Consider the following 24,422-nt stretch of genomic DNA (forward strand, 5'->3'; position numbering starts at 1 on the left):
CTCTTTCACTGAGCTACACCCCCCAGCACATTACATAATTTTATAAACTTTAATTTTTCATCTGTAAATATGTAAATGAGCTATGCTCCTTTTCTATAGTAGTTTATCAATATAACTAAATGAATTAATACATGTAATATAATTTCAATTATAGTAAAAGTATTAGTATAAGAATATTACAGTGTTTTATTCACATATATTTAGAACTGAGTCTCACATACAGTAATTATTGGGGCTCATAGATGTTCAAGTCATGCCAGTGATGTTTCTTCTCATTCTTCAAAAGCTCATAAAGAGATAATCATCCCGCATGTTTAAAGCTGTTGAGAAGACATGGAGAGTCTTCTCTGAAAAAGAGCATTGGCTTTGAGAAATCATCTGTCAAAGATTTCAAATCCAACTACTAAAAAGAAATTGAAATTTTGTTGTTGACTGAACAGAAGTATCTGGGCATTGACATTAAATTTAGTGGGGGTCTTCTAGAAGAGAAGAAACTAGTTGGGCTAAATCTATAGAACACCGTTAAGAACTTGTGGATTTAAATACTATTATTCTTAGGGAAGTTGGTTGTTTTGGGAGCAAGAGAAGCATGTGACTAGAGTTGTGTCGGCTGTTACATATTTATAACGTGAATAAAAACAAACGTCACTTTTTCATGGGTCTTTGAGAATCTACCAGGCTTTCTTAAGACACATAGATAAAAAATGTTCCATGACTGGTAGGGCATCAGCATTTTGCTTACATATAAGATGTTTCAGTCAGGTGTGGTAGCATACCCCTGGAATCCCTGCCCACACTCGAGAAGGTCAGGAAGGAAGATCTCAAGTTCAAATCCATTCTGGGCTACTTAGTGTTAGTCTACCATCTCAAAAACAAACAAACAGACAAACAAAAACAAAAACAAAAACACAACTCCCCCCAACAACAACCCAAGAAAAAAACAAAGTGATTATAATAAATCATTTAATAAATACAGCCTGAGTATGCACTAAGTATATAGTTGACATGAATGACCCTACCTTACATGTGTTGTCTCCGGGACAGCCTTGAGTCACATTGACAAGAATTGGGTCATCGTATGCATTGTTTGTTGAATTGGGAAAGAATTCCAGAGTCTGGCTGTTTAATCTGACATCTTGAACACAGCCTTTGAAGAAGCCACCATAAACTTCAGTCTTCTCTCTGTCAGGTAAGCCACCAATGAAGATGACGTCTCCTCTTCGAATTGTCCATGTAGGAACAGAAATGAATCCTAGGTTTTGTGAAGACTGATACAGTTCAATTTCATTTGGTTTGATTCTCAAAGATATTAAGTGAACATTTCCATCACTGAGAAAAAAGTTTACCATGAACTTGGGAGAGCCTGGAGTCTGCAGTGCTAGGCTGCCGTGCTCTAGCCAGACACTGACATACTGGTAAGTACTATTTTCCAAAGCCAGAAGTAAGCCCAGGGGTTGACGTGTTCGGACAAACATTGAAAGACTGAAGTTCTGTCCATAATTATCATTAACACTAAAGGCCGCATATCCTGTGGAGTCATCTTGGCCAAATCTTCCCGCTACATACTCTGCAATGTCCAAAGAGGGAAGGAGAAAAAAAAATGTCTTTATATTCAAATGTAAGAAGAAATGGGAGATGGAACTTTCACAGGCATATACACAACCAGACACTTTCTCAAGCCCCAGACAGTCTTAATCTCTAAGAGTGAAGTTTCCTCATTTTTCTGAGCTCCTGAGATTATCATGAAAATCACTATATTTTGTATTATAATAGGCACCTGTCAGTTACAAAAGAGAAAAAACAAAACAAAAACAAGGCTTCCGAAATGATCAACTAAGCATCCCTGTCTCCTCTCTAAAATCCAGACGACACCTCTGAGTTTGATCTTGGTGAAAGAAAGGTGTGGCCGTAAGCACACCGTGTACCCTTGGGGCACACTGCCCAGTTCATCTCTGCTGTGAGTGTGAAGGCCTGCTGAAGCAGACATGTTGTGAAGTTGAGCTGCTTCATAGGAAGACAGATCAATAGCAAGATTATCCAGCTCAGGTTGGGGAAGTCACTCCGTGTAGTAGGAATCTCTTGGGGAAAGAGATTTTAGGACGGTGTAGTGTTCAGTTTGTTAACTGACGGAGGTCAAGTGTAGGAAGGGCTGAGTGCTTCCTATTGAATCTGCAATGCAGAAATTATTGCTGAGCTCGACAACACTGTCATGAAGATATTGCTGCTTTGGCTTTTTCCATCTCAGTTGTCATGGGGTGGGGGAGAGCACAGAGGGAGACCATATCCTATCATAGTTAGCTATCATCACCAATTGAATTTTGTGCGAAAGTAAGACATATTTTAGTGTAGCTGAACCACAGTGAGTCTTGCTTAGACAACCATCTGTGTTTGAAGACCTTCTGCATAAAAGGCTACATTTTCAGAACTCTGACTTGATTCCTATAGGAACACTGCATTGTGAATCTGCATTTGGACACCACCGGCTCCAGGCAACTACAGGTAGCTTTCAAAGGTACTGTCAGATAAAATAGCCTCTTTGAACAGGTTAACATCTCTGCACATGCTGCGGCACTTTTGTATGGGATAAAATGCTTAATAAGAAAATGGGGCTCTTGAAGCCCTTGAGTTTTGAGGATAGACACAAAAATCCCTCAAGCTCAGGGGGCCAGGTCCCTGCTGGTCATCCTAGGATGCCTGCAGCATCACTTTGTGGATCAGAATAAAAGACAGGATACAGGGATGGGGTTCTTTTTTTTCCTTAGAAACTTGACTCTCCAGTAAGCCTATTCTTCAGAAATCACAAGCAGGTAGTCAGAGTGTGTGATGTGTTACTTGATTTTAGAAACACGGTAAGCCACATAGGAAGGACCCAACTCTACACATGGAAGATTTGATACTAATACAGGTAGTGGATATGTTCTAAAGATGTATGGAGAAAAAAATTTAATTTGAGAGATTTTAATGCTGATGGACTATAAGGTGAAGTTTAGTGAGAGGTTAATAGGAGGCATTGATATTAAATGTGACTTATCAGTATACAATAGAAGAGGACTCTCTAGCTTCACAATGACAATGACTGACAAAAGACAGTGTGTAAACTCTCCCAAAAATTAAATGTAGTGCTAACATGATAAATGAGAGCCTATTATATAGAAAGAGGGAAGTTGTGGTTCCATGTCAGTGCATCATCAAGCACATTTAGATACCACCTGTTAGAAAGAGGCAAATGTATGGCAAAGGAGCATGTAAGGTAGCTAATGATGTCCCACTGGGACGTGCCTTCCAGAGATACTAGAGGTAAGGAATGTGTGTAGGATGCTGGGAGTGGATGCTATGCATGGAATATTTTTCTTCAAATATTTAGGAATTTTCAAGAGGGGATGTTAAAGCCCTAAGTGAGAATATCCGCAGTGGTAACTGTGTGGGAAAAGGGAAGCTGGGTTAAATCGTCATCAGAAATAATTGTTTCAAAATTTGGGGCCAGATGGGATAGTGACTTCTCGATTCCTGAAGTGGGTTCAAAGCAGAGGGTTCCATAAGAAATCCAGCTGCTGATGAGGCTCTGTCAAACCTAACTATCACTGACTCTAATATAATAGCATTCTAAAAGTCTGGGCGTACAAAGGAAGACAAGCATATATAAATTGTTTTTTTTTTTAAATTAGAGACTTTCCGAACATAGAAAGAGGTACGTTACATGTTCTCTTAGGACCTGTGGGCCGTAAGCCTTTGGAGATGAATGACACAGGGCTGTCACAGGGCTTGTCTAAGACCATTGGAAAACACAGACATTTATATTATAATTCACAAAAGTAGCAAAAGTTACAGTTGTGAAGTAGCAACAAAATAACTGTATGGTTGGGAGGTCAGCAAAACACAAGGAGCTATATTAAAGGGTCACAGCATTAGGAAGGTTGAGAACAACTGCTTTAGACCAATATCCCAGAAGACCTTCTTCTAACACATAATGCAAGACATACAATGTTATCACTGCAGGCAGTTCAGGTTGTTACAGAAACCTTATGGGGGGCATAAATGACTTGAGATCAGTTTCAAGATATTGGCAATGTCTATCTACATTTTGTATCATTCAGATAACTCCACCCTTTATTCAACATGCCTTCTTCTTTCATTGGGTTTAACACTGGCAAGCATTGTTCCAAAATCATTGTTTGAGAACTGGAGAGGTGACTCAGTGGTTAAAAGTATGAGCTGTCCTTGTAGAGGACCAAGGTTTGATCCCAATACCCACATCAGGCAGCTCAAAACTGTCATTAACTCCTGTTCCAGGGGAATCTCCACTCACCTGGTGCAGAAGCATACACTCAGACCCACACACATAGAATAATAAAATACATCTTTAAAAAATTGTTACTTTGATGGCTTCCCCTCTTGATTTTTAGTGTGCCTCATCCTGAATATGCATATAGAATGGCTCTATATGTATATAGAGTCTCATTTGGAGTCTTAAGTGTGTGTGTGTGTGTTTAAGGAATAAAATACAGAAAATATTTCCTTATGGATCTCAGCAATAAAGAATACTTTAACTTTATGATCTCAGGGTCACATGAAAAATATAACTTTCTTTTAAAATTCTCCTCCTAAATTTTCAGAAGTGAAGGGTTTTATGAAATTCCTGCCCTATAATCATTTGATATCAAATGTTGAGCTAAACAGTTTCAAACTGTGAAAATAGAAGATTTAATCACACTTTGTATAAGGGTAGGGGATATAGTTACACTCGGTGTGAGTGGAGGGGTGTAATCACACTATTTGGGGGAATATGGAAAGTGTAACCAAATCAGGAATTTTGTTTCAAAAGTTCATTATTTTCCAAGTTGGAAAAAAAAATGTAAAGAAAACCAGAACCTGCTGGCTTGGCATCTCTCGAATCTATTTCCTAGGACAGTCAGCATTCCCAGGTCAGTGCTAACCTCAAGGGTCACCGCATCTGGAAGCCAGTCAAAATTAGTCCGCATCTGTTTGTTATTTTGTATATGTAGTAAAAATATTGCTTTGGGTCAATTAGATTTTTCTTCAAAACGTGAACCATTGCCTCGGCATAATTTCACCTTTAAAAATAATCACAAAACAACTTGCCACGCCATTTAAAATATTGCGCGGAGCAGCAGATGCCATGCCTCATTGTCAAGCAGGTCCATGATTGTAATGAATATTGTGGTTAGGGGAAAACCTGCGAATAGTTTCTAATAATTCTTAGCCATTGAACATGGAGTAGAGTATAGGCTACGGCTGGTTTTAATTTTCCTTCATACGGAACAGCGTAGCCTATTTGCCATATGTTGTTCTTCTTGGACTCATTCTAAAATGCTAGAGTAAATTGCAGCTGAACTTCAAAGCAGTCTGTTAGAGTTCCCTTTCAGCCCTCTCAATACATGATAATAATAATAAAAGTGAGCAGGTATGTATTGATCGCTATTGATGGCAGCCTTCAGAGTGATGTCAAAAGTGAGGGATTGGAAATCCACTTCAAACTGATTCACTAGAGGAATCACGGATCTGTGCGTGACAACTACCAAGTTTTCCTGATAATACAGTTCATGTCTTCTTGCTTTTTCCGACTGAAGACATCTCTCCTCTTTAGAAAACAAGGCCTTTTAGGAGACAGTCTTGACTAGAACTGATGGCTTGTCAACATGCTAATCTTAACCACGATTCTTACGGAAGTATGAGTTACACAGAGAGATCAGCAAAGGGTTTATTCACTGAGACTCTAGCAAGCACAAGGTGTGGTATTAGTACGTGGCAGTAACTAGTTTTTCTGTCCAAAACTCCCCTTTCTCTAAAAGATGACATCTTGTACAAAGAACTAAAGTTTTCTATATATTTCTGATACACAATGAATGGCAAATTGCTAAGAGCATTTTGCTAACTAGATAAAACACCACATTAATTGGAGTTATTTGCTTATTGTTATTATTATTAATTTTACTTTTCAGCCCAAAAAAGCTCAGCTATCCTATGAAACCCACTCATAATTAATACATATCATGACTATGCCATTTTATCTCATTAGTGAACAAATACCAGCATAAGTCCTGAGGGGTCCTTATGTTTCCTAACAGGGGACGGCACCCTGGGTGATTAGAGATGGCTCTGCTCAGAGGCACAGCACTCTGGGGCACCCCACTCCTCTCACCTTTCAGGCAGTTGGAGCCTGTATAGGGCCTGTCACATTCACACTGATAACCCTGCCACAAGTTGATGCAGCGTCCTCTGTTTTGACAGGGTTGACTTTCACACCAGTCCTTTCCCAGGCAGCCTGCTTTAACATTTGATGACAGGCCAGATGAAACGTTCTCCAGAGTAATGTGATTCAAATCAAATCTAATGTCTTGGAGACAGCCTACAAAGGAAGGTGTGGACGGCACATTATAGATGTTAAGCACAGACACACTGTTGTTGGCTGTCCCCATTGGTAAGCCACCCAAAAAAGAGTCCTGCAAAGCACATATTGATTGATGATTCTCAACTGGAACAGAAGACTTGGTGGTGCACTTCTCCTTGCAGGAGCCGCCAACTAGGGCAAGGGTTAGAGTTTCTGCGATTGTTACCTCCACGAAATGCCATTCTCCATCACTGGTGTTGTGAGAAATAGACAGGAGCACCTTTAACTGATTCCAGACTTCAATTGATAAGTGAACACAACCATTCAGCAACTCCAGCTTCATAGACACGTCCTTGTTGCCTCGGATGAGGAGAAGTGCGTTTGGTTGAACAGTGTGAAACCTCAAGGATATGTTACATTCTGGCCCTATGCCTGTATGGGAGCCACTTGTGACCCATAGGAAGCCATTGCTCCCAAATGAAAGTGTGGTGACAGTTTCACACAGGGGCCCCGCATAGCCAGAAAGACACTGGCAAGTGAATCCATGCTGGCCATTTTGGAAATGAGGGATACATTTTCCATTGTTCAGACACTGGTGATGAGTGCAGCCCAGGAGAATTTCTGAGCAGTTTTCTCCTCCATAAAATGTCCTAGAAGTGTCATCAAAGGGACAGTGACAGGCATAATTCCCAGGCAGGTTCTCACAAGTACCACCATTTAGGCAAGGGTGCAGTAAACATTCATCAACGTCTTCTTCACAGTGAATTCCTGTTAAATAATAAACATCAGGTTAAATGTATACACACTCACATAGACATATATGAGCACATCATTACTAGAAGTTTCATATACATTTTATACAAGATAAAGAAGTTCAGATCAAGTTTAGGCTTAGAACTGTGATGGAATAAAATACAGTTCGGGAAGAAAACTACCATCAGTTGTCCTGTTCTACATGTGCTGTGAGAAGAGCAACCGTGACAGCCTTAGAATTCTTGTAGAAATAGACCATTTGTCAATGTAGTGATCATCTCAAGTTACCATTGTCAAGTATACATATGGCATAGATATGAAAACATAACAAAAACGGGGGAAACTCTGGTCTTGGCAGTGGTCCTAGATTTTAAAGTGATTGATTTGAGAGCTCGTGTCTCTAGCTGCATATGTAGCAGAAGATGGCCTAGTCAGCCATCGTTGGGAAGAGAGGCCCCTAGGTCTTGCAAACTTTATATGCCCCAGTACAGGGGAACGCCAGAGCCAAGAAGTGGAAGTGGGTGGGTAGGGGAGCAGGGCAGGGGGAGGGTATAGGGAGCTTTTGGGATAGCATTTGAAATGTAAATGAAAAAAATATCTAATAAAAAATGTTTACGAAAAAAATGATTGGTTTGCAGGTGTCTTTTTTAGTTCCTAATTTACCCTCTTATTTTAATTTCTTCTATTTGGAAAGAATGATTGCTTTCTCTCATGTTTACACCATCCTACAACCTCTAGAATCCAAGTTTGCCTGACATACAGACCTAGACCTAGACATCGCTCACCACAGAAAGCTCCTAGATGGAAGAGCTCATCTTCTCCCTGAATTCCCACATAAAACAAAACATCCATTCGACAAGTTCCCATTGATAATTTTTATTTCACTCTGATAAAATCTGGCTCTTGATTTTGAGAAACATGGAACAGTGCCCCTAAAGAATGATTCCAACTATTTTGTTCAAGGGGACAAGAACATGACACTGTGCTTGTTAGTTTTCGTCAACATGGCACAAGCAAGCGACACCTGAGAAGAAGGAACTTCATTTGAGGAATTGCCTCCATCAGAATGGCCTGTAGGCTAGTCTATGGGTGGTACCATCCTTAGTAGGTGGTCTAGGGTGGTATAAGGAAGTAGATTGAGCAATCCATGAAGAGCAAGCCAGCAGGCAGCTGTCTGCCCTGGTCTCTGTTTTAGTTCCTGCCTCCATGTTCCTGCCTTGAGCTTCTGCCCTGGATTCCCTCAATAATGGACAATAATCTATGAGTTAAAATAAACTTTTTTTTTCTCCTCCAATTTGCTTTTGGTAAGTATTTTTTTTTCTCAGTTGCAGACATGGAACTAGGATAGACAGTTGTTGGGAATGACTATGAATGCACACAAGCAAATACAAATTGACATATGCAGAACACTTTATGATTTCTCCTCAGTAAGTTCATCCATATCACATCTCTGTAATCCACAGTCATCTCCAGTTTGCAAGGCATACATTCTCTTTCTGCAGAAGAAAACTGATGTTTAGAAAATCCAAAGTCTAAGTTCTAAAATGTTTCTATAGTCTGACCCTAAATCATGTTTTACATCTAGTCCAAAATGGTCTTACCTAATAATGCTGGGCTGCTAATTATTCTGGTTATGCTAGTTACTATTCTGTGTATATTATCTTCCCATTTAGGCCTATACTTAAAATTTTAATTTTATTTTTATTTTATACATATAATATTAATATTTTGAAAACAGAATGATTGTCAATAATCCTAGATACAAATATGGACTCTTTCCTCAAGGACTCTTCTCCTTGCTAACTTGCTCTTTCGTTGTATGACCCCTTTGTCATACAAAGGTTGTCACCTTGATAGTATTGCATGTGTGATCTTAGCAGGTTTTGTTTTCAGAGTCCTATTTCCTCATCAACGAAATGGGAATAAAAATGGAATTTATAGACAAAGCTTCTCCACAGTCTGATTTAAGTCATGAAAATGATTGTGAATCTATCTACTCTATTATGTAATTTTGCAATAGATGTTGGCCATTTACTAAAAAGTAATAACTGGAAGAATTACCCATAGTGACAAAATTCAAATAGTTCTTGTTCACTGAAAGATAATTTACAGAATGTGGTTATTTATGCTGCCATACAAAAAGAAAAGTCTCGAAATAATAATAAAAAGTAAATGTGAGATTTACACAGTATGTTACTCTGGAATCTCATTAGACTGTAAATTCCATGAGGGAAAAAATATGTTTTATTCATCAATCAGTGTCTAGGCCTGAGCTTAATATGTGGCTCATATTTTAAAATCCCAAGAATCCCTAAAACCAAAGAATCATTTTACAATTAATCTTTTGAATGGATAAATTAAAGATCTTCCTAAAGTAACAAATATTTATAAAGCATTAAGCCTTATCTAAAACCTAAGCTGTATTTTCTGGGTATGCTTATTAGTTTATAGTAACACAGTATTCCTAAAGTAACAGATATTTTATAAAGCATTCAATCTTATTAGAAACCTAAGGTGTACTTTCTGGGTATGCTTATTAATTTAGGAAATGATGATTTTTTTCTCTATGCATCACCACTTATGTATCAGACACTATGCATTTGATTGGAAGGTTTCCATCATATTTATATTTTACCCAACTTGGATCGATTTCATAAACGTTCTGGTAATTCAAACATATTTTAAGTTCTGTGAGAAGGGTGACATGCCGTAAATTTTCTTGAAGTCCCCCACAGTGCCTGCACAGTGCTGGGGGCCCATGTTCTAAACGCTCTCGTAATATGAAGAGTAGAACAGGGTGAAATTGATCTACTTTGTGAATGTAGAGAATGAATATAACATTCTAAGCAAAGGTTAATTCTAAAGGAGTATTCTAAAGACATTTTAACTACAACAAGAGTTTGAACTTTTGTCTTAGAAGGAATTTTCCTTAAATTTGATCTTTACATATTTGAGCGACAAATCATCAAGACAAATTTCTGTTGCACCTGGTAGTACAGGTTTTGAATCCCAGCATTTAGGAGATTGATGCTATCTTGGGCTATACAGTGAGGATCAGAATAGCCTCAGCAACACACACACACACACACACACACACACACACATATCCCTGTTACAGATTTCAGATGCAAACAAGAAATTTGTTTATAGACATAGTGCTTCAAACTATTTCTCAAGAATGTCCTTGAAATTCGTCCAACTCTCTAAAAGCCTGAGGCCTATTATTATGATATTCTGCATTCTAATATCTTTCAGAATTTAGTTTGGTACTCATAGCAAAAATATCTTAACTATTAATTAATTAATTTACAATTCTTTAAAATGTGCAAAGTACTAATCTGTGTCTCATTCCTACAGGCTATGTGCGAAGTAGACGGATATGGGAGTCAAAGACCTGGCTTTGATGTGAGTATAATGTGAGGCATAAATGTGTTTAATGTTATGATATTTCTGGAAATACATTGTACATAGCTGGCTTCCAGAGGTTGCAGATAATCTGTAAAGTGCAAACTCAGGCACCACCGGACCATATTTAGAAAACTTCTGGTGAAGGCTTTGATTCAGGCACAGTGAATAATCTTGAGATATTAAAACTAATAATTAAAATCAAATAAACAAATACTGATGTCATATTGACCCTGCACAAAGTTCTGGGGGTATCATGAAATGACAATCAGGTCTTCTGAGTTTACTGGAGGTAGGACCAAAGTGTCAAAAGAAAGTGTCAATGTGAGTCATTGCACGCCAAAGGGGCAGCACCGGACAAATCCTAGTGACCTGCACAGGCAAAACCAATTGCAGTCCTAGCAACCTCATGTCAGGATGTCCCGGAAAGTTTTAGGGAAACTAAGTGTAAATGACTCTACATTTCAGGAATAAATCAGAGTTAAACAAACAAACAAAAGGAACTCACACAATATGTACTCACTGATAAGTGGATATTAGCCCAAAACCTAGGATACCCAAGATATAAGATACAATTTCCTAAACACATGAAACTCAAGAAAAATGAAGACTGAAGTGTGGACACTATGCCCCTCTTTAGAAGTGGGAACAAAACACCCTTGGAAGGAGTTACAGAGACAAAGTTTGGAGCTGAGATGAAAGGATGGACCATGTAGAGACTGCCTTATCCAGGGATCCACCCCATAATCAGCATCCAAACGCTGACACCATTGCATACACTAGCAAGATTTTATCGAAAGGACCCAGATGTAGCTGTCTCTTGTGAGACTATGCCGGGGCCTAGCAAACACAGAAGTGGATGCCCACAGTCAGCTAATGGATGGATTACAGGGCTCCCAATGGAGGAGCTAGAGAAAGTACCCAAGGAGCTAAAGGGATCTGCAACCTTATAGGTGGATCAACATTATGAACTAACCAGTACCCCGGAGCTCTTGACTCTAGCTGCATATGTATCAAAAGATGGCCTAGTCGGCCATCACTGGAAAGAGAGGCCCATTGGACACGCGAACTTTATATGCCCCAGAACAGGGGAACGCCAGGGCCAAAAAGGGGGAGTGGGCGGGTAGGGGAGTGGGGGTGGGTGGGTATGGGGGACTTTTGGTATAGCATTGGAAATGTAAATGAGCTAAATACCTAATAAAAAATGGAAAGAAAAACAAAACAAAACAACAACAAAAAAAAACAAAACAAAACAAAACAAAAAAAAGAAGAAAAAAAGCAAGCAAGGAAGACACTTGACTTTAGCTTCCGGCCTCCACATACACCCCCTCACATATGGATTGAAAAACATTCATTCTAGAAGAGGGAGGGAAAGGGGGTTGCTTCACCTATGAGAGGAGATGGGGGAGAAGTACAGAGAGTCAGGAATTTGAAAGAAGGAGAGAAGGGGAAAGGGGGAACTGGGAGTAGTCACTACAAAGTCCCAGATGCCAGGGACCCAAGAGGTTCCAAGGACCCAAAAAAAAAAAAAAAAAAAAAAAAAAAAAAAAAAAACCAAACAAACAACAAAACATTGTGTGCACAAATTAGCAAAGAAAGAAAACACCCCTGACGGAAAATCTGAAGACTTTCCGAAGCCATGATGTGTTTGGGAATCTGACTGCCAGGAAGATTCATGAAGGAAGATCAAGTTAGAAATGTTAAGCCATTGCACTCAGACCAGGGGGCTAGAACTAAACCTTTTATTGTTTTACTTATTTACTTATTTTGGCAGTGGGAACTGATGGGGTAAACATGGACTGGAAGTCCAGCTTTGGAAGTCCCTTCCAAAGATCAGTCCCATAGGGATGTGTAAAAGTGAAGGGAAAAAACTAGGAACAGGAAGACAGGCCAGGAGCCATTAAAACTCCACAAGCAAGTCTATCAAAGCCCGAAACAGGGTGTTTATTTCCTTCAGTTTGAGCTGCCTTCATTTGGAGTTGTTCATCATATGAATACTTATGACAGAGCTTTCTTTACAACTGTTACTCTATTTTTTATTACCCCATAGAATACACAGATATGATCTTTCACAATATACCAATAACGGCAAAATATTTCACACACACACACACAGAGAGATGAGTTATATGCCTGTAATTCCTGTTCCAGTGGATCTGATGCCCTCTTCTGACTTTCAAAAAGACCAGGCACATATTGGTGAGTAAACATACATTCAAGGCAAAACAATCATACAATAAAAGTAAAGTAAAAGATAGAAAAATTAAAAACAACAACAACAACAACAAAAAGAAGTTTTCTTCATTGGTTATCTCACTGACTGGGCAAAAGGAAAGGTCTGCTGTCTATCAGAATAAAGCGATTAGGTGATGCCCAGGGATTACACCTGCCAGTCAGTCTTTCCCGGGTATTTTAGCAGCCCTGATTTGATTGCTTGGGTCCAGGTGTCGATGAATAATGAGGATTGCTAAGTTTACTATTATTTTGAATCAATCCAGTTAACTTAAACTCTTACTATTTATTTTTCTAAAATTCTTCTAACATAGCATATGATTCTATGATAGCACCACATTTAAAAATAATCATGACCTGGAAATGTTTACTTCCTGGCACACTGAAAATATTATACATAACATCTGTGGATAGAAAGGGATCCAGGCATGGTGGTGCACACCTGTCATGCAAGCACTTGGAAAGTTCAATTAGGAGGTTGCTGAATTTAAGGGCCCTGTGAACTACATCATGAAACCCCATATAACTGACTTTAAAATGGTTTTTGCCATGTTTTTCACTGTCAGTTATGTTGCTAATGAAATATCTTGTAGAGAAATCATTTCTATAAAAAGAAAAACAAGTTACACTTTTTATCTATTTTAATTACTTTGTTCAAAAACAATAAATTCAAGAAGAAATTAAATGTAAAACCAGGGCCTGATATATAAATAGGTCCATTTTCCCTCTCTCAGAGTTATACTTTTCATATAACAATAGTATCTGTTATAGCATTAAATATTAGTGGAAATAAATACCTTAAAACTGTAGCAACAATACCAATTATCTAAGTAATAAAAAGAAAGCAAGTTACCTATGAGCACTGCCATTAAAATGTGAAAACCTTGTGTCTTGTGTCCAAACATATTTCCATACAAAGCAAAAACACTTAGCCATCCAAAGCCTAGTAGGTCGACAGGAACCGTTTCTGACGTCTTTGTGCTTTTTTCCAAAAGTGTGGGCTTGCACTTGTCAAGGAGAGTGGGAGGGTTCAGCTTTGCCTCACTCCTCTTCAAGCTGGATCAGTGGGGCTTAATGTAAGAGTCAGCTGTGCCACTTCCCAAGCAGCTTTGCTATATTCTTAGCTCCTACCCCGCAGGAGACACGGTGCCTCCCTTCTGTAAGGCTCACTAGTGAGGTTAGGATGCTCTCAATATTAAATGATATTATTATGGAAACTGGAGACGCTCCATACAGACCACGGTTCAGAGAAACTTTTGACTATGGAAAAATCATTACCTGAATTTATTTTTCTTCACGAATAAGGCAGAGCTGTGTTGGTCTTTCAATCATTTTTTTTTTTTTTGCGGGGGTGGGGGGTGGGGGGGAGATTGAGGTCTTGCTATGCAGTCCTGGCTGGCTTCCAACTCTTGGATATTCCTGCCTCACCCTCTCCAGTGCCTTCAAACCTTGTTGATTTTTGGTTTAGTTCAATTGATATCCCTGAAACAAGTCAACCTCCCCCAAACAACAGGGTGTGATTGAGTTGACAGCACTACTCTAATCCCAGCACCCCAGAGGCAGAGGAAGGTGAATCTCTGAGTTAAGGCCAGCCTGGTCTATTAAGTATCAAGTTCCAGAGAGCCAAGGCATAAAGAAACCCTGTTTCAAAACCAAAAGTAAACAAATAAATAAAATGCTGCTCACACCAACTTCAGGTCTTGAATCCAATAGGGAACGAAAAGGAGAGACAGATGAGAGAAAGCAGTAAGGCTTTCACTGTTGTGACTATAGGGGGAGGAAGCCGCAAGGAACGGGTACTTATTCTTCTTGCAAATAGAGATATTGTGTGTTTATTATTGAACCAGCCAACCAGTGCCTGTATACACACAGGGAAAATTCAGGCTCATAAGACATGTCCAAATATCCTGACAGTGGTGATAGTTTCAGCTTGTCATGAATCACTGACAGTAGCTTTGATATCATGTATATCATATATATCATATATATCATATATATCATATATATCATATATCATATCTATCTATCTATCTATCTATCTATCTATGTATCTCATATACACTTCCTATGTGCAAAACTTAATTCTTCTCTACTCTTTTGTCTGAGATATTATTTTATGAGCAGTTTCCACCTGAGTCTTTTGGGGAATAAGATGCTTTAGTTTTTGTTTCTTCACCAAAAGTGACTTGGTCCTGGGTGTCTTGTTCAGGGACTGGACAGTTTCCGGAATAAAGAGAGAATTAGCATCTCCGACTCCAGATACAATATGAGAATGTTTTACTTGGATCCAAAGAATTGAAAGACATCTAATCCAGGAGGAATGCTCCTGGGATACTGTGTTTATGTTCACTAGGTGTAATCTTCAAGGATTGAAGTAAACCAAGCATTGCTATCTATCTAGAGAGACAGCAGGTTTCATGGCCAAGAAATTGTGTGCAGATTCCGGAAGGATAGCCATTTATCATGGGTGTAATAGTAGAGACGTAAGAGAGGGCCGGTGATGGGGTTCAGTAGCCTCTATTGATTCTTTCGGTCCTCTGAGTTTGTCATAATTTATGTTTAAAGATTGATTTCTTTTTAAAGAATATACTGAATATATTAAGATCCTCTAACGTCCGTATTTTGTGACAGCAGCCTGCTATAATTCTTAAAGGGAGAAACTGCCTAAGACATACGGTTCTAGCTCATGGGTCATGGTGAGTGTTTATATGTGCTTCCTGCTATAAATGCTGAAGTGAATACAGGAAGCTATCGGCTCACAGGAGCTAGTACTGAGCCAAGTTGATTCACACTCTGACTGGCTCCTGGTTTGAGACTTCTCTTCTCTATTGTGAGATGTTCTCAGAAGAAGAATCTGAAATGGTGGCATAAACTGATATTTACTGGCTAGAGCAATGGGTTAGTTGTTAATATCATCTGCTGTTCCCACAGAGGATCAGGGTTCAGTTCTATACCAGGTGGCTTACAGTGCCTGTAACACCAAACTCTGTTCTGGACTCTTCAGGTACTAGACCTTCATGAAGTATACATGTATGCATGCAGGTCCTCACACACACAAATGAAATAAACCATCAACCCAAACACCAAACGTATTTAAAATATAAACATGTAGGGGTATTGAGAATAGGACCAAAGGCTGACAAGATGTCACAGTTGGTAAAAGAGCTTCAAAAGATGGCCTAGTCGGCCATCACTGGAAAGAGAGGCCCATTGGACACGCGAACTTTATATGCCCCAGTACAGGGGAACGCCAGGGCCAAAAAGGGGGAGTGGGTGGGTAGGGGAGTGAGGGTGGGTGGGTATGGGGGACTTTTGGTATAGCATTGGAAATGTAAATGAGCTAAATACCTAATAAAAAATGGAAAAAAAATCCTGATGGTCTCAGTTCAATCCCCAGGTCCTGCAGTAGAAGAAGGGAACCTACTCCCAAAAGTTTTTCAATGTCCTCCGTACCCATAAGCACTTGCATTCCCACAATGCCCTCCAACACACACACACAAAACAAAAGGAAGGAAGGAAGGAAGGAAGGAAGGAAGGAAGGAAGGAAGGAAGGAAGGGAAGGAGTAAAGTAATAAATTAATTAAAAGAGGCAAAATCATTATATGAATAGCATAGGACAATCAACAATCAGTATTCATCAACAACACACACGGTGGGCTACATTTTAAACTACAGATGTAAGGGAAAATATATCTAAAATACTGTAATGTGAAATGATTAAAGTAAAACATTTTCCCTAATAATTACAAAACTATGTTAAAGGCTCTTTTCTGTGGGCCACTAAACCCTTACTGGCTCCAGAGGAATGTGCTATTACTATTGTTGATTTATTCTGTGTAAGATTTTATTTTGGGTACATACAGAGATAGGGAGCATTTCTGTTTTTCCATATATTTTTCTTTATTGTTATGGTATTTGAAGGTCTGATACACATAAATACATTCTCTGGCACTGATATTTGTTCAGAACTCTACTGAACCGCAGATAAAATATACTGAACCCAGAGAAAGATTTTATTCAATCCATTGTGTGAAAGAAACATTCTACTATCTTCAGATGAAAAGCAAAATTGCAAAAAGCTCTGGTCACCACCACCTCCACATTTCACTTGATTTTATCTTTCAAAAGTTACTGTGCCCCTCAGTGGAGACAGCTAAGTGATGTTTTAGTTACATTTTTGGACTAACATAGAAAGTTCAACGTTGCCCGTGCTCACTTCTGTTGATGTTACTTTGAAGGGTAATTTCAGAGAAACTCAGCCCAGTTCAACCAGAGCTTTCTTCATAGGCTTTGGTCAGTAAGTCATCATCGACGGCTCTGCCATTGTTTAAGCCTTTATCCCTGACTTGTCAGACGTGAATGATTAATATGAACAGAGTTCTTACAGAAAGGTGCTTTGTGTCAGGTTGTATGCACTGCAGTTTCTCCTAGTATTTGCTTCCTCTGATGGGATAGGAACTGCGTTCGGATTCTTCAGTAGCACTGTTTGTCATTTTTCAAAAAATGTGTTAGTGTTTTAGTTCTGCAAAACTAGAAAAATCGTGTCAAAGCCAAGTGAATAACTGGCCTGCTTGTTGCTCACGGTCTTCCACAGTTTTTGGTGTTTTTGTTTTTTATCTCTCAGCATTACTTAGCACTACCTAATACTAGTAACATTCCAGTGTAAGGCTTATAAATCTGGTATCCACAGATGTCTACTATAAATATAAAGGTACATTACAGGATTATACATCACCAGAATATTCAAGTGTCATTTTGTGATATTGTCCTATTTGAGGAGATGATTTATATGGTGAGTCTTTACATTTTAATATAAGAATGCTTGATGTAGATTATACTTCAAACTACAGATTATCAGGACACTTTTCTTGACATCTAGATTTGCAAATATGGACTGAGCGAGGATACTTCATTTAGAATAGATTTACTTATTTTATTATTTTATGTGTATGATTGTCTTGCCTGCATATGTGTGTGTGCACTACATGCATGCCTAAATCCCAGAGAGAGACGAGAATTACAGATGGTTGTGAGCCACCATTGGGTGCTGAGAACTGAAGTCAGGTCCTTTGCAAGCGCATCCTTGCAAACTCTCCAGTCGTAGACACTGAATGCTTACAGGCGCTTCTAAGCGATTCTCACAGTGCTTCATCAGAGACACGCTCTAGAATATCACCACGTTTTCAAAGATAAACACAATCTAAAGACTGCCCAGAAAGCTGCAGTTAAAGGAAAGAAAACGTCTGGTAGATACTTTACCTCTGTGTGTAAATGTTCTCATTCCGGAAAATAGACTTTGGGCCGCCATCTAAAATGTATTAAATGTATTAATGTTTTAGTTCTGCAAAACTAACCAGTGACAGAGATATTCAGAAAAGCTAATGGATTCAGGATTGTTGTTAAAAATTTGGGACTGCTTTACCAAAATATGTGTTTGAAATTACTTCATAGCCCAGACCTCCAGCTTCTCGTGATCAGATCCTGTACTGTTCATCAATGCATTAAGAGTTTAGAGTGCCCTTCATAAAATAAACAGAATCTAGTGAGCTGCAACAAGGGGTTTCTCTCCACATTTTATCTTCATTCTAACCATATACTTATGAAATGACGTGAAAATGTTGGATATATTGATTATGTAGCCTGATTTGCATCTTTATACTTCTCTATATATTAATTGACTAGAATGTTCAGCTATGGAATGGGGAGGAGATTTTTTAAGCTGAAATGTTCCAGCAATAGCTCTAAGTAAATATGTGGTCTTTCGAGGAGCCTTCAGTTCCTATTTTTATCAATATTAGAATGAGAGTGAATATTTCACCTCTGTCTAGTTGTGTACTGTGGGCACTAAATATATGAATTACGTTGTAAATAATTTTGGAAAATAGGAAGTTCTATAAAGTAAGATATTTCTCATAATGTTTCTGAACTTGACTATTGTTTTAAAAGTTTAAAATTCCTCTATCTTGAGAAATCACTCATTAAAAGAACCATTTGCAATGTCTACAGTTTAGAAACATATCTGCTAGGAATTAATATCTATTTCATTAAAATATTCAGATTATATGAACATGAATATGTGAATATTTATGAAACCTTTCATTATAACCTCAACAATATCAAAATATGTAAAATATATGAACACATTATTAGTGATAGCTTTAGCTACTAAGTAGGTTTTGTGGAAATATGGTATTATTTGCTTCTAACAACCTTAAGGTGAGGTAGACAATAAGTTGAATAAACTGTCTTACAAGATTTTTAAAATGTTTATGGGACTGGCTCATCTGTAAAATACCTGCTACACAAACATGAACCCTTTGGTTTAGATACACAGATATCATGCAAAAACTGGGTACACGGGCTTGGGTCTGTATCCCTGCAGCTGGAAGAGCAGAGGCAGGCAGATCCATGGAGGTCCATGCCCAGCAAGCCTAGAGAAATCAGTAAGTTCACGTTCAGTGAGAGACTCTGTATCAAAAAAGTAAGGTGAGAAGTAGTTGAAGACAACATACGAGGGTAACTTCTGTCTCTCAGATGCTCCCCGTCTTCATAAGCAAATACATATTATAGACAAAAGGGCTTATAGAACACACACACACACACACACACACACACACACACACACACACACACCTTCCAAAAGCCAATTATAAAGTGGCAGAGCCAAATGTGGTTGTGGTTGTGTCCCAAAACAATTTCAGTTGTCATACACACACACACACACACACACACACACACACACACACACATATACACATACATACCTAGAATAAAGAATGCTAAGTGTGAACAGCAATAACTTGCTTTTTAAAGGCCAGTTTAGAACATTGTCTATTCAGTATCTTCTGTCTACATCCATTAAAACATATTTTGAAGACACAAGAAAGATGACAACTGATATCATTTTACAAATGCTATTAAAAGATGGTTTACTGTGAAAATGTCTGAAGGTACTGAATTAAACATACCGAAACTCATTCCACCCTTAGGGACAGCACAGAAGCATAGCCACACCCAATAGTCAGAAGCTAAGCTCAGAGTCCCACATCAGCCAGGATAAGAGGACAGACCAACTACCAATAGCTGCTGGTTAGAGGTCATTAGAGGAGTATTACTCACCTCCGTCTTTATACTCCATCTTCCTATGTGCCTTTAGAAACAGTAACTTATGGGACTAACAAGAGAAAAGACAGAGTACTCTATGCAATGCAAAATGGCGATAAAGAAGATACCAGGCTAAAGGAAAACAATCCTGGCTGATTTGGGATTTGCTAGTATTGACTTGAAGTCGCTATCAAACATGTGAGCTCCCATTTCAGATTAGTGGTGTTCAAACAGATGTTCACCAGCTACCAGACATCTATGAGGAACTCCGTTGTCCTTCAGAGAGCCATGTGGGGTCTGAGGACTGCCTATCCTACTCAATACACACCGGTTGATGGTACATTTATTCTCCACTGGGTAGAAACTCTTCAGGTCAATATCAGATTGCCAGAATTATTTGAGATCTATCAACAGGAAACTCAAATGAAATCTGGCTATATAACAACAGCTTTTATTGGCTCATATAAAAAATAAGTTCAAGGAAAGACAGTTGTTTAACCTCAAATTCAACATTCAGAACAGCTATAGCAACTCATTGTCCCCAGCCACACTAATCAGAGCTTCATTACCACCCAAGCGTGTTAAAGAAATCTTTTTTTTTCTTTCTGTTTTGTTTTGCTTGTTTTAAGGTAGAAAGAGAAAGCACATGGTAATTGGATAAATATATGAGTTTGTGTGGACTTGCAAAGCTAGAGTGCTTCTAGAATAAGGATAAATCTATCTCCTTTGTCCATCTCTAATGTTCCATAAAAGAAAGGAGATATAACTCCAAAAAGCTAAAGGGGGGAAAAAAGCTAAAATTGAATTTACAAAGGAACACACAGAAACTTTTAGAATGCATGAAAACTTGGTTTCTAGGAAAATAAAGAGAAAAAATAGGAAAAGAAAATGGCCAGATAACAGACAAGAGGATGAGGTTAAAGACTGCGGGAGGAAAGAAGACACTGGACATGATGAGGCACCATTCAAGCAAGCTCTGATGCAGCGCTGTACTAATCTACACTGGAGGTGTAAGTGTCATACAACCTGACTAAAACCTACGACCTGGGAGAAATGTGTACAATGCTTAGTGCAAGAGAATCCTCAGGCTAAATGTCCTCAGTGTTTTCCCCCTGGCTATAATGCAATTAATAGTTTAAAAATTATATCAATGTTTAAAAGCAAAATCAAAAATTGCCCCAGAGTTTAATCTAGAGAACAGAAGGACTAGAGAACAGAAATTAGACCTTAAAAGTTGAAATATTTCTGAGAGAAATGAAAAGGATTGAATAGAATTAATACTAAAAGATAATAGAATTGTATTTTCTTTCTGAATTAATTCATTGTGATCAGTTTAATTTGCACGCTTGTTTAAATCACTCCACAAAATAGAATAAAGCTCATAATTATGACAGTCATTCTTAAAAAGTGTAAAACCAAAAGTTTTGAAACATCTGTTCCCCAAGTGATGACTCCATTAACAAAGACTGTGCTGCCCACAGAGAGCTGAGAACTTAGGAAAAGCTTGGTGAGGTTTTTAACTTAAGGGTAGAAGACCCAAGATGATATGCTTTCACTTTCATTTTCATAATAAAAGAAACCGGTTAAATGTTTTTTTTTAAAGAACTTCCTTGTCAAAGTTATGTAAGTGGACTAATTCATGGAATATCAAGCATTAATAGAGATAAAAATCCACAAGCAGATAAAAAAAGATGTAGACCTAAAAATATAATCCAACAAGGCAGAGAACAAAAAGAATAAGCAAGGTTAAACTCACCAGCAATGGGCAGGGGCTTTAAAAATGTTTTGTAAGCACTGAGTTCAAAACTAGAAGAAGGTGGCAATATGTCTGGTAAACATAAAACTCTAGGATAGAAATGGTTATCTTAGGCAAAGTAGACAATGGAAAGTTTGGAATAAGAAGAAACTTATCTTGACAAAACTTCAAGATAAAGATAGGACTTTGATTGCTGACAATTGGATGGACCATAGCTTGAGGAAAATGAATACAATCCTTCCTGATAATAGTATATCCAAATTGAAGCTGTAAGGAAGAATATCTTTTGAGTGAATCAGAAGAGACAAATGTGTGTAACAGGCATTAGCTAAACTTTGACAGGCTTTGTTCAACTGAAAAATAAATTTCCTGGAGAATTCCTAATTACTAATCTGCTTTCTTGTGTGGATTCTAAATTCACAGTGCTGTGCAACATAAAAGCCACAGTTAGAAACTTGGATATTCTCTAAAGTAGACATAAAAGAAACCCAAAAACTCTGGGGAGAAATCTTTTAAGCCCAGGCAACAAATAGGTCCAACAAAAATTTCAAGGGATAAGAGATCACGCTAAAAATGAATCAATAAATAAGAAGCAAAGAATTGTGATTGTGAACTGAGAATAAGAGATGTAAAAATTTACAATGATAGTGGATTATTTAAGAAAACTGAAAATATAAATGGATCTTAAAATGGGAGAGGTCAAAGATTTTAAAATAATTAAAGGGGTAGAACCTTTTAGAAACATAACTGGCATAAGAATCCCACTGCGAATTAAATAATGGACTGGACACAGATCACAGTTACTGGAAGGGAGAATCTGACTTGAGCTCCATGTGTAGCAAGCAGAAACAGGAAGGAAATTGCAGCTCAGGATCACAGAAGATAAAGGACAAAGAGCATTGCCATCTAACCATCTACAAGAGCAGCCAATAAAAAAAGATAAAGGAGATTTTGAAAGATGAAATGGCCAAGAATTTCCCAATATTGATGAACATTTAAGTTTTAGACTTAGAGAACCTGATAGGCATAGTGACTATGATCTTTCCTAAGAAAAATTTAAACTTCTTAAGGAGAGAAAATGTAGTATTTTTTATTTAGACAGAAAAATTACTTACAATTATGCAGTAGAAAATGAGTTCATAATAGTAACATCTTGAAAGTTAGAAAATGAAGAAGAATATTTGAATACATACACATTTAATTAACAAAATGAATAGAGTAACATAACATACATGACTATTATTTATTAATTTTTATGTATATAAATTTAATATCCATATGTGTAAACTTAATAAAATGAATTAAACAAAGCATGTGTATTTATTTATAAATACTGTAAATACAATAAATTTCTACCAAAACATTTAAATGCAATGATTATAATTCTGAATATCAATGAAATATTAGGGGAAGGAGAAAATGAATCTCTTGTTCACTGTTGGTGAGAAAGTAAGTTGAATGGCTAATGTGGTAGTTCCCTGAAAAATTAAAAATAGAAGTGGGGGAGGTGGCTTAGTGGGTAAAATTCCTTGCCTCTCAAGTCTGGTGACCTTTCATCTGTCCCTGAAGCTCATGATAAAATGGAGAACCAAGTCCAAAAAGTTTTTCTGACCTTCACATGTATACTAAAGTGTACATGTGTGTATACACATATATACACACACACACACTTAATAATAAATGAAAAGCATGATTATCATATGTAAAGTTATGAGTGATATTTGAGTTTCTTCCTTGTTACTTGGTATCCAATTTTCAAACTTCCTGGGTTCTCCAAAGCTGTAATGTTTTGGAAGATAAAGGGTTGACTCGGAACTAGTAACTTTAGGATGGAGAAAGCTCACTAGAATGCTTAAGGTAGAACAGAATACGAAGGCACCCAGCTTGTGTTTACAGTTGATGACTTGTTTGCTGGTAAGGCAAAATGCCCACACCTTCCGGGGTCACATAGTTATCGTTTGCTGATCACTGTAGTATAGGAACAGAGAAAAGGTCTATTGTGGGTTTTTGTTTTGTTTTGTTTTTTGTTTTTTTCTTTTGTTTTTGTTTTTGTTTTTTCGAGACAGGGTTTCTCTTTATAGCTCTGGCTGTCCTGGAGCTCACTTTGTAGACCAGGCTGGCCTTGAACTGAGAAATCTGCCTGCCTCTGCCTTCCGAGTGCTGGGATTAAAGGCGTGTGCCACCACGCCTGGCTGTTTTTTTGTTTTTTGTTTTGCCTTAAAATCCAACAATCCCTCTTCTCTCTAGACAACGCAATGAGAAAAAGCATGGTTTTTAAGAGTTGGGAAGTTTGGGGTGTCACTCAATGGTTTAGTGCTTGCCTTTCAGTTTTGTGGAACAGAAGGAACAAAAGAGATGGGGAAGAGAGGTATTTTTTACATCAGGGTTAATGACTGCATCATCTGTAATAGGGAAAATATGGGAGCAATCCAAATGTCCACTGATGGATAGATAAATTTCATATATGTGTATGTGTGCATTCTAGCTAATATTAATCTTTAAAAAGGGACATTTTGTCACATAGTACAGTATGGATCAATCCTGATGCTATTATGCTAAAAGAAACAAAGCAGCCACACAATCAAATGATAAATACTATATGATTTCCCCTATATAAGGTCCATAAGTAACTTGGCAGAGCCAGAGGAGAATAGTGCTTTCCTGGAGATGAGGAAAGGGAGGAATGTGCAGACTCTCAGCTGTGCTAGATGAAGATCTTGGACGATTGGCCATACAATATGAGCAGGCCTAACGTTACTGAATGGTACAATTACTGGCTAAGAAGTTAAATCTTATATGTATTTAACAGGACAATTTAAAAAG

General features: G+C 38.0%; 1 protein-coding gene across 13 annotated transcripts in view; it reads right to left on the minus strand.

The window, feature by feature from the left end:
* Crb1 (crumbs family member 1, photoreceptor morphogenesis associated) overlaps positions 1–24,422 on the minus strand; it is a 202,668-nt gene that overhangs the window by 65,310 nt on the left and 112,936 nt on the right. For all 13 annotated transcript variants that reach the window (XR_001783143.2, XR_001783142.2, XR_001783144.2 and 10 more), the window contains 2 exons: positions 6,161–7,117; positions 1,020–1,567 (listed from right to left, as the gene is read on the minus strand). Coding sequence is in view for 10 of the 13 variants with exons in the window: in XM_017319071.2 (XP_017174560.1) it covers positions 1,020–1,567; positions 6,161–7,117 (1,505 nt within the window). In the remaining 3 variants the exon portion in view is untranslated. The remainder of the gene's footprint in view (positions 1–1,019; positions 1,568–6,160; positions 7,118–24,422) is intronic.

Source organism: Mus musculus, chromosome 1, assembly GCF_000001635.26.
Source record: "Mus musculus strain C57BL/6J chromosome 1, GRCm38.p6 C57BL/6J".
NCBI lineage: Eukaryota > Metazoa > Chordata > Mammalia > Rodentia > Muridae > Mus > Mus musculus.